Genomic DNA, 17,398 nt, shown 5'->3' with positions numbered 1-17,398 from the left:
ATTGCCATGCTACAAATAAAATCTTAATTATACAGAGAGTAGATTGATGTATTCCTTAGAAGTTAAGTAGAACTTTTATAATGTCAAAAGATTCTGAAGATCTCAGATCTACGTATTTTTGCGTATACGATGACTGAGAAAATATCCAGAAATGTATGAATTTGCCCTCTCATACTAGGAACCACTGAAATAAACTTCTACAATAATACCCTCATTAAGCTTCCATTTCTGATAGTTTTCTGGGCATTGCCAGCCTTCTAAAAAGCAGCTTGAATCAAACCACTCCTAAACTGCAACTGGCTTCTCAAAGCCCACTATGCATCATTCCTCAGACTAGGCATGCAACACCTTCCATGGAATAACCCTGTCTGACTTTCTATTTCTACTCACCACTACATGTACCATAAAATCTGGTTCAAATATATTATCTGTAATTCATACCCTGATTGATACCTCTTAAAATGCTTTTACAGTACAGTATGATGTTTTTAAGAACATGAACCTGCAGCGAGTCTGATACATAATAGGTTCACTCAATATGTACTGAAAGAATGAAAGGAAAATAAAGGAATACTATGGACAACTTTATGCCAACAAATTTTTGATAACTTAGATGTAATGGACCAATACCTTGAAAGACAATCTGCCAAAAACCGAAGAAGAAATAGATAATCTGAAGAGGCCTACATCCACCTTCTATAATCTCCAAGAATATAAGTAGGGAATACTTCCAAGGAAGAGGGAATACTTCCAAACCCAATCTACGAGGCATTACTCTAATATCAAAATCAAAGACATTACAAGAAAACTACAGACCAGTATCTTTCATGAATAGAGACAAAAAAAAAACCCCATCAACAAAACATTAGCAAATTAAATCTTACAGTGCATATAAAAAGGATTATATACCACAATTAAGTGGGATTTATCCCAGATATGCTGGTTTGACATTCGAAAATCAAACAATGTAAAGCATCACGTCGTATCAATAGATGCAGAAAAAGCATTTGACAGAATCCAATACCCATTGATGAATTTAAAACAAAAACAAAAACAAAAACAACTCTTTGGGCACTTGGGTGGCTCAGTCAGTTAAGTAACCAACTCTTGGTTTTGGCTCAGGTCATCTCACAGTTTCGACTTCAAGCTTCACATTGGGCTCTGTGCTGACAGCACGGAGCCTGCTTGGGATTCCCCCCTGCCCCTCCCCCACTCACGATGTCTCTGTCTCTCTCAAAAATAAATAAACTTTAAAAAAACAAACAGGGGTGCCTGGGTGGCTTAGTCGGTTGAGCATCTGACTTCAGCTCAGGTCATGATCTCGCGGTTCATGAGTTCGAGCCCTGAATCGGGCTCTGTCCTGACATCTCAGAGCCTGGAGCCTGCTTCAGATTCTATGTCTCCCCCTCTCTCTGCCCCTCCCCCACTCATGCTCGCTCGCGCTCTCTCTCTCTCAAAAATAAACATTAAAAAAAATTTTTTTTAAAGAAACAAAACTCCTAGTAAACCAGAATAGAGGAAAGTGTTCTCAATTTGATAAAGAATAGCTATGAAAAACCTATAGCTAACATCATACTTAATGGTGAAAACCTCAAAGCTTTCCCACCAAAATCAGGAACAAGGTAAGGATGTTCCCCTTCACCACTCCTTTTCACCACTTTACTGGAAGTCCTAGCTAATGCAGTAAGATGAAGGAAGGAAGGAAGGAAGGAAGGAAGGAAGGAAGGAAGGAAGGAAGGGGAAAGAAAGAGAGAGAGAGAAAGAAAGAAAAAGAAAGAAAGAAAATGAAAGGTACACAGATTAAGAAAGAAAGAATAAATCACTGGAATCTACTCCTAAAATCCTTGCTGCATTATATGCTAACTTGGATGTAAATTAAAAAATTAATTAATTTTTAAAAAAGAGAAGAAAATAAACAAAGAAATAACTGAATAAACAAAATAAACACTGAAACCGAAACAAGCATTTTAATTAAAAAGAAGGCTGGATCTATCTGCAATGTTAGCTTTTCATATCCTCTCATATAGGTTATCTTCAGTTAGTTTCCATGACTTCTATTTTCTTGGTTTCTTCCCTTTCCAAAGGTTCTTTAATCTGGTTCATCTTCCACACACTTAGTAAAAACAGATGTTCACCATAATCATCCCAGGCCCTCTTCCTGTTAAAATTTTCTTAAAACTCCCTCTTCTACAATCTAACTCACTTAGTTTTAATTATCCAGTATCACCTCTAGGCAAATAACTGCCTATATTCCGCTTCTTAATTTTTTAGGTATCTAATAGGCATCTCTATTTTGATACCCACTGGCATGTAGATATTTAAAGATTTGCTCTTCCTCTCTACTGTTCCCCCTTCCTCATCATCAGCATTTTGATCACCTGGATTGGAAACTCAGATCATTTCATTTATAGTATTAATTTTACATAGAAAACTTATTTTTGGATAACGAAGATCTTATTCTGTTAATAGTGTATATTCATTTTTCCATTGATATTGAATGTTTTTCAAAAACATGATTTTACCTGTCTATAAAATACACACGGTTAAGCTATAATTTTTCAGACATAACTATATTGTTGGATTATTTTCAAACAACTCTGACTGTTTTCTATTTCAGATATACTCCTAGAAGTGAAAATAAGCACTGAAGGATAGAGGTATTTTATTTATTTATGTATCATTGTATGTATTTATTTGGGGGGGGGGGGGCAGATAGAGGGAGGGAGGGAGGGAGGAAGAGAGAGAGAGAGACACAGAGAGAGAGAATCCCAAGCAGGCTGGTACTGTCAGTGTGGAGTGCGATGCGGGCTTGAACTCACAAACCATGAGATCATGACCTTAGTCATAATCAAGAGTCGGAAGCTTAACCAACTGAGCCATCCAGGAGTCCCAAAGGATAGAGGTATTTTAAACCTAGTACTAAAATTTCCTTCAAAAAAGTTACCTGCAGTAACCTGCAGTTACCTGCAGTTTCCTGCAAAAAAGTTACCTACCTTCAAAAAAGTTACATCTACCTGCAGAATCATAACTTGTCTGTTCCACTAGGTCATTGTAAGTAACACTGGCTGTAATTTAAGCAAAACCCTTGTCAAGGTGTTTTCTTTTCTTTTTTTTTTTTTAAAGCTGTTTCTTTGATCACAAGAACTATATGTGATTTTTATTTTCTTTGCAATTTTCTGTATTTTCCAAATTTTCTACAATAAAAATATCACAGAAAAAAATGTAAAATTATATACAGTGTGATTAAGTTTTATAAAAATGCAAGTATAATACAAAATGTACTTGGATCATAGATAAAAGACAAGTATTTCATAACATAACTGGAGACAATCTTTCAAATTGAGGATCCAGACTTCCCAGAGTATACCTTAGAAAGAAAGAGGCCTAGGGGTGCCTGGGTGGTTCAGTCAGTTAAGCATTCAACTTCAGCTCAGGTCGTGATCTCATGGTCCTGAGTTCAAGCCCTGCGTCGGGTTCTGTATTGACACCTCAGAGCTTCAGATTCTGTGTCTCCCTCTCTCTCTGCCCACACCCGTCTCTCAAAAATGAATACACGTTTAAAAAAAAAAAAAAAAAAGAGGCCTAAATAATCCAGTCTCTGAGTTCACCCTCCAACTAGAGCAGTTCTAGGTGTTTTCTACATCAAAGCTCTGCCTCACACTTTGAAAAATGAGTTCTGTTGTTTTAAAGAAGCATCAAAATCACTGTTCTAAATCACTGATATTTGATTTGTATACTACTACTGTTTAAAAAGGCAGGAAAATACTAAGTATATTTTAGAAAGCTAACAAAAATGGTTTTTAAAACATCGCATTTAAAGGTAAATCCTTAGCTGTTCAAAATAAGTAGGCCTGAGAGTTTCAAAACCTCCATGTTTGACAACACATCTAATATGTGTGGGTACACATCACATTACAGTAATACAGATGTAACTTCTCTTTAACAAATAACCTCTGCAAATAAAACACTGATGCTAGTTGGTATACGTTTTGAGGCAAATAAAACACTGATGCTAGTTGGTATGCATTTTTAGGCTACTGAACATCAAAGCACAAAACCATCTTTTTTATATTCAATTCAGACACAGTTCCACTTACAAGTTAGGGTATTATGGGACACCTGAGTGGCTCAGTTGGTTAAACATCTGACTTCAGCTCAGGTCATGATCTCGCAGTTTGTGGATTCAAGACCTGAGGTGGGCTCTGTGCTAATAGCTTAGAGCCTGGAACCTGCTTCAGATTCTGTGTCTACTCCTCTCTCTGCCCCTCCCATGCTCATGCTCTGTCTCTGTCTGTCTCTCAATAATAAATAAATGGTAAAAAAAAAAAAAAAAAGGTATTAATGAGTCCTGCAAAACTCTTATTAAGTCATTCACAAAGAGGACAACAGTACTTCATATAAATCAAACTGTCAATCATACACAATCTAAATGCCAGATCATATACAAATATTCTAATAGACATTTTGACATTATTGTGCAAAAACATCATGGAACAATAACAACCAAAAACTTAACCTGATTTATATTAATGTCCTTTTTTAAAAATTTTTTAATGTTTATTCATTTTTGAGAGAGAGGCAGAGAGAGAGGGAGAGAGAGAGAGAGCAGGACACAGAATGTGAAGCAGGCTCCAGGCTCTGAGCTGTCAGCACAGAGCCCAACAAGGGGCTCAAACCAACAAACTGTGAGATCATGATCTGCGCTGAAGTTGGACACCTAACCGACTGAGCCACCCAGGCGCCACTAAATGTCATTTTTTAAAAGAAGAAAAAATCCGGCCACTTGAACAAGGATATGATTGATTTTTAAAATGACTAATTTGTGATTAATTTGTATTCAATAAAATTTACTAATTTTGGCAAGTTTCCACAAATATATATAATCAAATAATTATTACCACTCCGTGATTTTTATTAACCCCCCCCCCCCCCAGTTTTCTCATTTGTTATTTAAGCTGATCCCTTCTTTCTCCCTTCCTGGCCCCTCTGCAACCACTGATGTGTTTTTTTCACCACAGTTTTACTTTTTCAGAATTTCATATAATGGGATCATACAATATAAAATTTTTTGTGGGGCGCCTGGGTGGCGCAGTCGGTTAAGCGTCTGACTTCAGCCAGGTCACGATCTCGCGGTCCGGGAGTTCGAGCCCCGCGTCGGGCTCTGGGCTGATGGCTCAGAGCCTGGAGCCTGTTTCTGTTTCTGTGTCTCCCTCTCTCTCTGCCCCTCCCCCGTTCATGCTCTGTCTCTCTCTGTCCCAAAAAAATAAATAAACGTTAAAAAAAAAAAAAAATTTTTTTTGTATCTCATTTTTTTCACTTAACTGATAATTCATTTATTCTTTTTAAATGTCATGTTTTATAATACATAATGAAAAATCAACTTGCTACAGAAACATACTGTGTTCCAACACTTAAATAAGACACTTGGATTAAAATGAAGAGTTTTTTTGTAGAATCACAGAAAAAAGGGAAATTACTATTAATATTTTACCTGTGGGCTGCAAAAGTGAAGCAGGAGGGCGAGGCTGTAAGCTCCACAAATTTTCCATACTACTCCGGTCCTTAAGGTCCAACAAATGTATTAAGATTAACGGATCAATGTCTAATAAACTACTGGTAGCAGCAGAACATAAATGTGCTCTTCTTGACATTCTGCTACTGGCACCCAGATAGCCATGGTTACTACCTGCAAAAGAAACAGAGATGAAGAAAATGCATGCTATAAATTTGCACGAATTTAATTATCATTAAAAGAAAAAGTAAATTGGTTAGTGTGGTTTGAATACTTGTCTATGGACCTGTCTTTTAGGAGTTGGTGTAAGAACATGGTGAGAAGCAGAAAGGAGAAACCAGATTGCCAGAGAGGTATACAGAAGCACAGTGACTAAGCACTGGCCTTATTACTATCCAGAATTCTGGAGGAACCCTCAACCCCATCCTTAGGCCTAGAAATAAAAAGGTGATAACATATATAATATACACAATAAGGGAGATAACGGTGAGGAAAAGGAGAATATATCCCATAACCCAATGGTCTTCAAAGAAAGACAAATCCCCACAGTATCACAGATCCCAAGAAACTAGACACCAAAACAGTACTCTTCTTGAGGAGTTTTTAGACTGAACTTTTTAAGTTTATTTATTTATTTTGAAAGAGAGAGACAGAGAGACACAGTGATCAGGGGAGTGGTAGGGTCAGAGAGAGAGAGATAAAGAGATAGAGAGAGAGAGAGAGAGAGAGAGAGAATCCAAAGCATATTCTGTGCTGACAGCGCAGAGCCCAACGGAGGGCTCAAATTCTTGAACTGTGAGATCATGACTAGAGCCAAAACCAAGAGTAGGACACTTAACCAACTGAGCCACCCAGACACCCCTAGACTGAACTTGTTAATGACTGATGCACAGTATGGACACCTATGAGCAATGTGATATCTGTATCACCTATATTGGACTAAGCTCCTTAAGCTAAAGAAACCACTGGACTTGTATCTAGTGCCTAGTAAAATACCTAGCAAATATCAGGCACAGAAATGATGGTTTAAACTGACCTCCTTCAATGAAACTATTTAAATATGTTCTAAAGAAACTTAAAATTTTAAAGTGTTACATTCAACGAAGTCTTAAAATAGATAATATAAAAATAACATAAAATAACCAGGTTCCGACTATTCATGAGTTTTTCAAAGAGATCTGGAAGGAAATAACTTAGGAGAAAAGTTCCAATTATTCACAAGCTTCAAGCTAATTATCTACTTATATATATTCCATCTATATTCACATCCTCACCTTTTACAACTTCCTCTTCCTCTTTACGAGGTTATCATCCTACTGCAAATTTTTCTTCCCAGCCTTGGTACCCCCTGTAACTCCTATTAAAAAGAGCAGAAAACTCCCCTTTTCCTCAAACTGCTACAACTGCTTGGTCCTTTGTAGGAAGGCTCTCACTTCATTTGGTGACTAGCACCATGCCTGGCAGCACCACTCAGCATTCACCTGTACCATGGCCTCTATCTCAGGAGCTCACTTGGATCTACTTGGCCCTCATCCTGCAATGACACCATGGAGGATAAGAGGAATCTCCTCATCAAGGCGGTCAGTATAAATGTTAAACCTTTCTGACCAGGCTTGTTTGCAAAGGCCCTGGTCAATGTCAACATTAGGAGCCTCATTTGTAATGCAGGGGCTGGTGGACCTGTCCCAGAAGCTGGTGCTACACCAGCAGGAGGTCTGGGCTCCTCTAATGCTGCTGCCCCAGCTGAGGAAAAGAAAGTGGAAGCAAAGAACTGCAATTAAAAAATAATTAAATTAAATAATTACTTAAAAAAACCACACACACCTATCTGCAACAGGAATAAAATAGAAATGTGGATAGAAGGGAAAAAAAAAAAAGAAAGTGAAAGCAAAGAAAGGAGAATCTGAGGAGTCTGATGATGATATGGGCTTTGGTCTTTTTGATTAAACCTTTGTGACATACTCAAGAAAAAGCTGAACTCTTAAGAAAAAGAAAAAGAAAAAAGCAGAAAACTATCCCCTCTCCACCTTAAAACTGCATCTTACTGATGAATGGATAAAGATGTAGGGGTGTGTGTGTGTGTGTGTGTGTGTGTGTGTGTGTGTGTGTGTGTGTGTGTGTACACAATGGAATATTGCTCGGCTAGAGGGTATTATGCTAAGCGAAATTAGAGAAAGACAAATATCGTATGACTTCACTCATACGTGGAATTTAAGATACAAAACAGATGAACATAAGGGAAGGGAAGCAAAAATAATATAAAAACAGTAAGGGGGACAAAAACATAAGAGACTCTTAAATACAGAGAACAAACTGAGGGTTGCTGAAGGGGTTTTGAGTGCGGGGATGGGCTAAATAGGCAAGGGGCATTATTAGGAAGACAATGTTGGGATGAGCGCTGGATGTTATACATAGGTGATGAATCACTGGATTCTCATCCTGAAATCATTATTGCACTGTATCCTAACTAACTTGGATGCGAATTTTAAACAAACAAACAAACAAACAAATAAAAAAAAAAGAACACATCTTAACTCTTTTCCTTTACTAGGAAGTTTCCAAATCAGGCTGCATTTGAGGAGTTTTAAGAATTACAGTTTCTTGGGGCGCCTGGGTGGCTCAGTCGGTTAAGCGGCCGACTTCAGCTCAGGTCACGATCTCGTGGTCCGTGAGTTTGAGCCCCGCGTCAGGCTCTGGGCTGATGGCTCAGAGCCTGGAGCCTGCTTCCGATTCTGTGTCTCCCTCTCTCTCTGCCCCTCCCCCGTTCATGCTCTGTCTCTCTCTGTCTCAAAAATAAATAAACATTAAAAAAAAAATTAAAAAAAAAAAAAAAAAGAATTACAGTTTCCTTGGAGCACCTGGGTGATTCAATCTGTTAAGCATCCGACTTTGGCTCAGGTCATGATCTCACAGTCTGTGAGTTCGAGCCCCGTGTTGGACTCTTGCTGACAGCTCAGAGCCTGGAGCCTGCTTCAGATTCTGTGTCCACCCTGCCCCTCTGCCCCTCCCCTACTCGTGCTCTGTCTCACTCTGTCTCTCAAAAATAAATGTTAAAAAAAGAAAAAAAAAAAGAATTACAGATCCCTACCTCCACTACAGATGTCTGAAAAAGAATATTGGAGTGGGATCCAGGATCTTTTTCTTAAAAGCTGCCCAGGTGGTACTGACTGGATAATAAGTAACTCAGCAGCCCTGTATATTTTATCTACTGCCCTGGTATCTAGTTCTTTAAAAGTAGAAGTTGCCCATTTTTTCATGTTAAATGGACTTATTTAACAGTAGCCCTCTCCTGTTTCTCAGTGCTCTTCCAGGCCTTACTTTCACCAATAAACAAACTCCCTTCTTTCGTGGTTTATGCTCTTTGGCGACTCCCTCCCTCCCATGTTCCCATCTTTCTACTAACTATCCACAGGACATCAAAGACTGTAGCATCTATTTCAGTTTCCCTCTCTCAGAGCTAATATTGCCATTGTACTGGGTGTGTTGTATATGCATATCTGTCTTATACATAAGTATTCAGCTTAATAAATGTTCACAAAGTATCAGTACCCCCAGACCTTCCCATGCCTCCTAAAATTGCTTACTACCTTCCTCTCCAAAAGTAACCTCCATCCTATGGTTAAAACCATAGATTACTTTTGCCTGTTTTTAAATTTTATATGAATGAAATGATAATGTGCTCTAACATCCTGCTTCTTTGTTCAACATTATATTCAAGAGATTCATCTATATTGTTATATGTAGCAGTTTATTCATTTTCATTATTGCTGTGTGGCATCTCAGTATATGAATATACCCCAATTTCTTTCTTTATTCTATTTGGAAAGAATTTGGGTTGCTTCTAGTTTTTAGCTGCTAAGAATAAAGCTACTAAAATTCTAAATACATAAACTGCTTTTGAAGGTCACATGAAGAAAATATAAAATACCTCATAAAAAAGCAAATCAATCAGTGACAGGTTCCCCCACCTCCTGAGCCAACCCCCTACTAAAATGTCACACTAAAAATAAATAAATAAAATAAAATAAAACAAAATAAAATGTCACACTGATCTAAGTTCTTGATTTTATCATAGTGCCTGTGTGCAGCAGCATGACATTCAAGGTCTTATACAGTCTAGTCTTAAACCAGCTTATTCACATCTTTTACTGTTATAAATTATGTTTATTTTTCTTCTTAAATTTTTTTAATGTTTATTTATTTTTGAGAGAGAGACAGACAGAGCACGAGCAGGGGAGGGGTAGAGAGAAGGAGGGAGACACAGAATTCGAAGCAGGCTCCAGATTCTGAGCTGACAGCACATAGCCTAATACGGGGCTCAAACGCACAAATGAGATCATGACCTGAGCCGAAGTTGGACACTCAACCAAATGAGCCACCTAGGCGCCCCGTAAATTATGCTTATTTTTCTTAATTAAAACACATACATGCATACATACACACACACACACACACACACACACACACACACACACACACACACAATGACAACACCTAAAAAAGAATGATGCTGCTCTAAATACTCCTCTAAAAATCTACTGGCAAGCCCTGGCTCATACAAAGGAATGTGTATGTTCATCTTTAAAACATATTGCCTAACACGTTTCCAAAGTAGTGCTACCAATTTTCATTCCTACTGACAAGGTATGAGAGTTTCCACCTCTCTACATGCCTTCAATACTTAGTATTGCCAGTTTAAAAAATATTATCATATATTAGTTGCTACAGTGGGCGTGCCAACAGTTATCTTATTGACTTTTACTTCACACTTCCTGAAAAAAATAAAGAAAAATGAAGAGTCTCAGAGATCTGTGGGATCTCATCAAATGTACCAACATACATACAATGGGGGTAACACAAGAGCAAAGAGAAAGAATGTTCAAAGAAATATGGCTGAAAACTTCCAACATGATGAAAAATATTAGTCTATCACATTCAAGGAGCTTAGCTCAACAAACTCCATGTAGGATAAATACCCAAGAGATCCATACTAAGACATAATATCAATTTGCATTTCTCTGATGAAAGAGGCTAAGTACTTTTTAAAACGTGCATTGGTCATCTCAATAGCCTCCCTCATGAAGGGTGTATTCCAATCTTTTGTCCTTTTTTACTGGGAGGTAGTCTTACCTTTTTCTTGTTGATTTGTAGAAGTTCTTTATATGTTATAGACAAATCTTCTGGAAATTTTTAATTTATTTATTTATTCCAATTAATAAAATTTATATTGTTTGTAATAATAAACAAACAAACAAACAAACAAACAAACAAACACTGGCCTTTCTAGACCAGATTACATAGCTGAGACCTTCTAAACAGTTAGATATTTGGGTCTGGAGATCAACACATAATTGTCCCACAGGTTTCTCAAAATCAACAAAGATCAAACTGAATATCGTATCTTCTGCTGCTGGACTCACTGTCTTAGGTAATGGCACAGCCTAACCCAGAAACCTTAAGGAATCATCCCCACATATCCACCAAATCCATCTCATCCAGTTAGATTCCCAAGTCCTATTGATTCTACTATTTAACATCTTTCAAAAAATTGTCTCCATCCCTACTACTACTGCCCTATGTTAGGCCCTCATAATTTTCCCTTCTGGAACATTTCAGTAGTTTCTAATTAATCTTGTCCTTTAACTCATCTTCCACTATGTAACCAAATCTGATCACACTTCTTTTTAAAGACCTTTAATGGTTCCACAGAATAAAGCCCCAAATCCTTAGCCTAGCAAATGAAACTTTCTATTACCTGATCTGGGTTCCTGCTTACCAATCTCCACTGGCCTGCCCCCATATCAAGTCTCAATATTTCAAGTTTCTAAAAAGAACAATGCTGCATCTTTTGCTTGGAATGCCTTTCCACTCTTAATCTCATTGTTTCCCTGCTCCTCTAATGAACTTTTAGCTCATCTTTCAAGAACAAAAGCAAGCACCACTCCCTTTCTAAAGCCTTTTTCACTCATTCCTAATTACCTGTTCTATTTTTAGTATCACCCTATAGCTGTATTTACAATCACAAAGTTCTGTAATCACTAGTGCCAGATTCTCATTTTAGAAAGATAATGCTCATTCATCTTATTATCCCAATGAACAACACAATGCCTGATGCCAAGTGGGCAATCATTAAATACCTGTGGAACAAGTAACCTTAAAGGTCTTTAACCAAAATAAGTAACAAATGTTTTAGGTAATAACCTACATAACATCAATTTGTTATACAAGTGCGTCATATTACTAGAATCTTTTAGTTCTCAAACAAGATTCAACTAGCTAATGTTCTAGATTAGAATACTTTTACGAGGGGCACCTGGATGGCTCAGTTGGTTAAGTGTCCGACTTCCGCTCAGTTCATGATATCGCAGTTTGTGAGTTCCAGCCCCGCAATCAGGCTCTGTCCTGACAGCTTGGAGGCTGGAGCCTGCTTCAGATTGTGTGTCTCTCTCTCTGCCCCTTTCCTGCTCGTTCTCTCTCTCTCTCTCTCAAAAATGAACATTTATAAGTTTTTTTCATAAAAAGAATACTTTCACAATGAAACTTTTTATTTACATTTTCAGTACTTAATATAAGCGGAAGTTCTCTTGTAACTAATGAAAATAACTGAATAAACTAAAAGCATTCTTGATGGAATGAGGCCACCTGAGTCATTAAATATTTATTTCAAGCTATAACCTTATTTAATACTATCTACACACTGAAATTAAGTAAATGTTATTTTACCTCATACCTAGCTTCTGTGTAACGAAGATCTTCTAGTTAGTGGATAACTTAACATCTTAACTGATATAATTCTTTAGGTGATTGTGTGGTTCTGAAATATGAAACTCAAGCCTGAAATGGACTTTCCATAATTAAATTATAACAATAATACATTCCACACTCAGCCCCACCTCACCCTTAATTCAGCTTTTATTCTCTTTATATATTAAAATGTTTTATTTTAGAATAGTTTTAGATTTCTATAAAAGGTGCAAAGATAATTCAGTGTATTCCTATAAATCCCATAATCCATTTTTCCCACTGTCAACAACTTTCATCATCATGGTACATTTATCACAACTAATGAACTAATACTGATATGCTATTATTAACTAATAAAATCTGTACTTTATTCAGATTTCATTAATCTTTCTCTAATGTACTTCTTGTGTCTCAGGGTTCCATCTAGAATACCAAATTACACCTAGATGGTCATTTCTCCTTAGGTTCCTCTGGTCTGGGGTGATTCCTCAGAATTTTCTTGCTTTTGACAGTTTTGAAAAGTACTGGTCATATATTTTATAAAATGTTCCTCCAACAAGGGTTCATTCATGTGGCGTTTTTCTCGTGGTTAGATCGTGTTTATGGGTTTTTGGGAGGACAACACCACAGATGTAAAGTACAATTCTCAACACATCATAACAAGGGTACATATGCTATCAACATGACAACATGGATGATGTTAAATTTGATAATTTGGCTACAATAATGTTTGCCTTGTTTCTTTGGCATAAAATTATTTCTCCCTTTCCACTATATTTTCATCTAAGCAAGTCACTAAGCATAGCCCACATTTAAGGGTAGGGAGTTATGTTCTACCTCCTGAGGAGGCAATATCTAAAGAAACTGGGATTCTTTTGTAGGTGTACTATCTTACGTATCTTAGCTATCTGCTCATACATCTATTCACCTTTAGATTATCAATTATGTTAAGAGTAAGTAATTTTCATTGTATTTCCCAAAAATCTTGATATAGGAAAGGCATTTGACAAATGCCAAGTATTTAAAATTCCCAAAAGCATACAATAAAAATTATCTGGGTATGATTCACTATTGTATCCTCAGCACCCACAATTTAGTGTCTGAGGTATAACAGGTCCCCAAAACTATTTATTGAATTAATAAATTACAATTTTGGGGGTGCCTGGGTGGCTCAGTAGGTTTAGCGTCTGACTTCAGCTCAGGTCATGCTCTTGCAGTTTGTGAGTTTGAGCCCTGCATCAGGCTCTGTGCTGACAGTGTGGAGCCTGGAGCCTGCTTCATTCTGTGTCTCCCTCTCTCTGCCCCTCCCCTGCTTGTGCCCTGTCTGTCTCTCAAAAACAAATAAACATTAAAAAAATTTTTTAAAGTAAATAAATGAATTACAATTTCATAATTATAGAACATAAGCAGCATGGAACAGAGAAGTCTTTTTATTCAGTACTATAGCTCCAGATAGTAAAATAGTACATAGTTCTAGGCAAGTGTCCAGTAAGTATTTGGTGAATGAATGAATAAATTGAAAAATATAACCTCTTATTTACCCATTACCCAGTATGTATAAAAATGTTTTACATAAGTATTTCCCTGTTATATAGTTTAAGAGAGGAAATGACAGATTTAACTAAGAAAAAGTATCCCAGAAGGCTGAAAAATATTCAGTAACCTTGATTTAATATATCCATCTTCCATTTTATACCAAGATAGCCTCTGAATTTTTCTATACTATTTAAAACTTTAAAAATTACATTCAACACTTAGTAAAAATAAATATATTCACTCAATATTTATCTGAAAAATATTAAATGATCACTTATTATATTTTTAAATGTCAGGGATACAAAACTAAGATGTGCATTATTTCTTGGTATACAGCTTTGTGGAGCTCAGAGCCAAAAGGGATAATGGGCAGCTAAATAAGCAATTATAATCAGGTTTAATATTTATTCTAATAGGTTAATTTGAGGGAGCAGAAAAAGACCCAGGGCACACAATTGAGGAGGGCTTCCAGGAATAGAATACAAGCTAAAATTAAGAAGGAATAGGAGCTACGCCCAGCATGAGGAGAGACACAAGGAACATGGTGGGAAGCACATTTGGGGGGATGAAAGAAGTTCCTCTAGACTAAAAAATGACAGAGGCAAGTATGAGAGACGTAAGGCTACAGAAGTGAGTAGGAGTCAGCATATGAAAGGTCTTCTGTACCATTAAGCAAGTTTGGATTTTATCCTGTAAGTAAATGGAATTCAATAAAGGGTTTTAGAGTAGAGAAGTGACATGATCAGATATAAATTTGAAGGGGGAAAAAGAACTCATTTTGAGCATATGAAAGGAAGAATAATGGATACAAGGAACCCAGACAAGAGACTATTTTGAAGGACAGTGGCCTAGACTAGGAATGTCAAAGGAAAGTACAAATGAATTCATGCACTATTTAGGTAGAATCAACAGATTTTGGTAATGTATTACAAGCAGAATTTAAGCAAGAGGAAAAGATGAAGAATGTATAGCACCATCAATCACTAAGATGATGAGCTATTACTGATAGGCAGGCTGACAGATAAAAAGACAATGATTTGTTTGGGAGACACTGAATCTGTTAACATCAAAACCACACAGCTACATGGAACTGGAAGTTATGAGAAAAATAAAAGCTAGAGCTAGAACTTAGAGAGTAATCAGCATATAAATAGAATTGAAGTACAAGTGGAACTGAAATCACCTAGAAAAATGTGAGAAGTAGGAAGAGTACAAAGCATGGGTGGAAGTTGCAAGGCTTCCAATGTTTAAGAGGTCTTCAGAGATCCAAACACGCCACAGAATATGCCAGTGTTTGTACCAAGGGCAACATCAATAAATAGCAATACAAAGCTAGCTTATAATTATTTTAGCCAAGATTTGCATGCTTAATTAAACAGGTCCAAGAACACAAGAGAAAAACTCAGCATTTGAGCCACTTCATCCCAACAAGAACAGTGTGGTTTGGCAAAAATCGGAATCTAAGAAAAAGATGATATGGAGCTCTAGACTAGTTTTACCAACAGCTACCTATGTGACCTAGGCAATTAAATCTCAAGTTTTTTCAATGCATAAGATGAGCTCTCAAAAAGTCCTTTGTAAGTCACAGTCCATGAATCTATTCAGATTATTCTATAGTTAAATTAGATTTACAAACAAGACAAATATCATAAAAAGGATAATTAATACATAACCGTAGAGAAGACCAAGAACTATGGATTCAGACAAACCCAAAACTCAAATCCCTCTTTCATTTACTATATTGTGAATGAGAGCAAGTTGCTTAAATTCTCTACATACCAGTTTGTACAGCTATAAAAAGTAGATAATATTAAAATCTATCTCACAGAATGTGAGAAATTAATGAGAAAAGGTACATATAAAAGTGCTTGTGCACAATCCTTGGTATGTAAGAACACTTACCAAATGTTAGCTATTATTGCTGTTTTAAATACCATTAGTATACACTCTAAGATACATAATATATATTGACACTTCCAATATACAATATTATATACATATATAGCACTTTCAATACCACAAGCTATATAGAGCAGTGGCTGCCATATATTAAAATATGATAGAGAAGAGGAAAGAGAAGACAGAACAGCTTGTGCATCTTAGCCTCTGTACCTGGTGGTCCTGCAGCAGCTGCATCTTCCATAAGTTCTCCCTCTTCCAATTCCATGTTGTTGTATTCCACATCATTTTCTCCTGACCTAAGAATATACAAAATTCATCATTCCTATACAGTAAGGACAATTAACATTTGTCACACCTCGATGAATTTTAAAACAGTAGTGCATAGCTTTCTCCTACAAAGTAAGACATGCTATTTCTCAATACGGAAATGAGGAAAAGGACTTTTAATATTATCATGGTAGTGTTAATGTTCAAACTACCTTTCAAAAACACCGAGATGGTTGGCAACATTTTTCTTTTGTAAAATTTACTTATTTATTTTGAGAGACAGAGTGTGAGCATGGGAGGGGCAGAGAGAGAATCCCAAGCAGGCTCCTCCCTATCAGAACAGAGCCCAGTGCAGGGCTTGAACTCACAAACCATGAGATCATTACCTGAGCTGAAATCAGGAGTCGGACGCTTAACTGACTAAGCCACCCAGGTACCCCAATGTTTAATTTTTAAAATAGAAAATATGAGAACCATTGTAAGCAAAAGGAACTATATAGCTTTAAAGAATTTATAACTTAATGGTAAGAAATTAGGCTTAAAACACTACCTTTAAGGTTAAAAAAAGATCAAATTAACATATATGATTACTTTTTTTTTTTTTTTTTTTTTTTAAAGAGAGAGAGTGTACATGCGAGTGGGGGAGAGACAGAGAATCCCAAGCAGGCTTGACATACAGTGTGGAGCTCAATGCGGGGCTAAATCCCACAACTCTGGAATCATGACCTAAGCCGAAATCAAGAGTCAGTCAGCTGTTCAACCAACAGAGCCACCCAGGCACCCCATCAATACTGTTTTCTTAAGATGGTATTTCAGAAAAAGGGTGTTGCCTCCTACCAAAGTCCTCACAAAATCTTTCCTACCAAAAAAACTACTATTGCTTTATTTTATTTTTTTAATTAAAATATTTCTTTTAATTTCCTTATTTACTTAGTGATTGATTTTAAGTAAGCTCTATGTCCAACATGGGGCTTAAATTCACAACCCCAAGATCAAGAGTCACATATTCTACCAACTGAGACATCCAGATGCCCCACTTATTATAATGAGAGTGCTATATGGAACAACACTAACCAATGCCAGTTTGGGATATTTAAGGAACTCACAAGGGAAATGAAAGCAAAATGAACTATTGTGACCTAAGATAAAAAGCTTCTGCACAGCAAAGAAAACAATAAAAAAAACTAGCGGTGCCTGGGTGGCTCAGTTGGTTAACCGTTGGCTTCAGCTCAGGTCATGATCTCATGGTTCATGGGTTCGAACCCCATGTTGGACTCTGTGCTGACAGCTCAGACCTGGAGCCTGTTTTGGATTCTGTGACTCCCTCTCTCTCTCTGCCTTTCCCCTGCTCATGCTCTCTCTCTCTCTCAAAAATAAATAAACATTAAAAAAAAAAAAACTACTAAAAGGCAACTGACAGAATGGGAGATAATTTGC

The 17,398-nt window shown here is 36.8% G+C and overlaps 1 protein-coding gene across 6 annotated transcripts in view; it reads right to left on the bottom strand.

Moving 5' to 3' along the window:
- TRIM37 (tripartite motif containing 37) overlaps positions 1 to 17,398 on the bottom strand; it is a 147,802-nt gene that overhangs the window by 50,268 nt on the left and 80,136 nt on the right. For all 6 annotated transcript variants that reach the window (XM_040496984.1, XM_040496986.1, XM_040496988.1 and 3 more), the window contains exons 17-18: positions 15,905 to 15,990; positions 5,492 to 5,686 (exon numbers count right to left, since the gene is read on the bottom strand). In XM_040496984.1, the coding sequence (XP_040352918.1) occupies positions 5,492 to 5,686; positions 15,905 to 15,990 (281 nt within the window). The remainder of the gene's footprint in view (positions 1 to 5,491; positions 5,687 to 15,904; positions 15,991 to 17,398) is intronic.

This window comes from Herpailurus yagouaroundi, unplaced genomic scaffold, assembly GCF_014898765.1.
Source record: "Herpailurus yagouaroundi ecotype Mexico unplaced genomic scaffold, PumYag 189, whole genome shotgun sequence".
Taxonomy (NCBI): Eukaryota; Metazoa; Chordata; class Mammalia; order Carnivora; family Felidae; genus Herpailurus; species Herpailurus yagouaroundi.
Note: the sequence above shows the minus strand (reverse complement) of the source record. Positions and strands in the feature narration are given on the sequence as shown.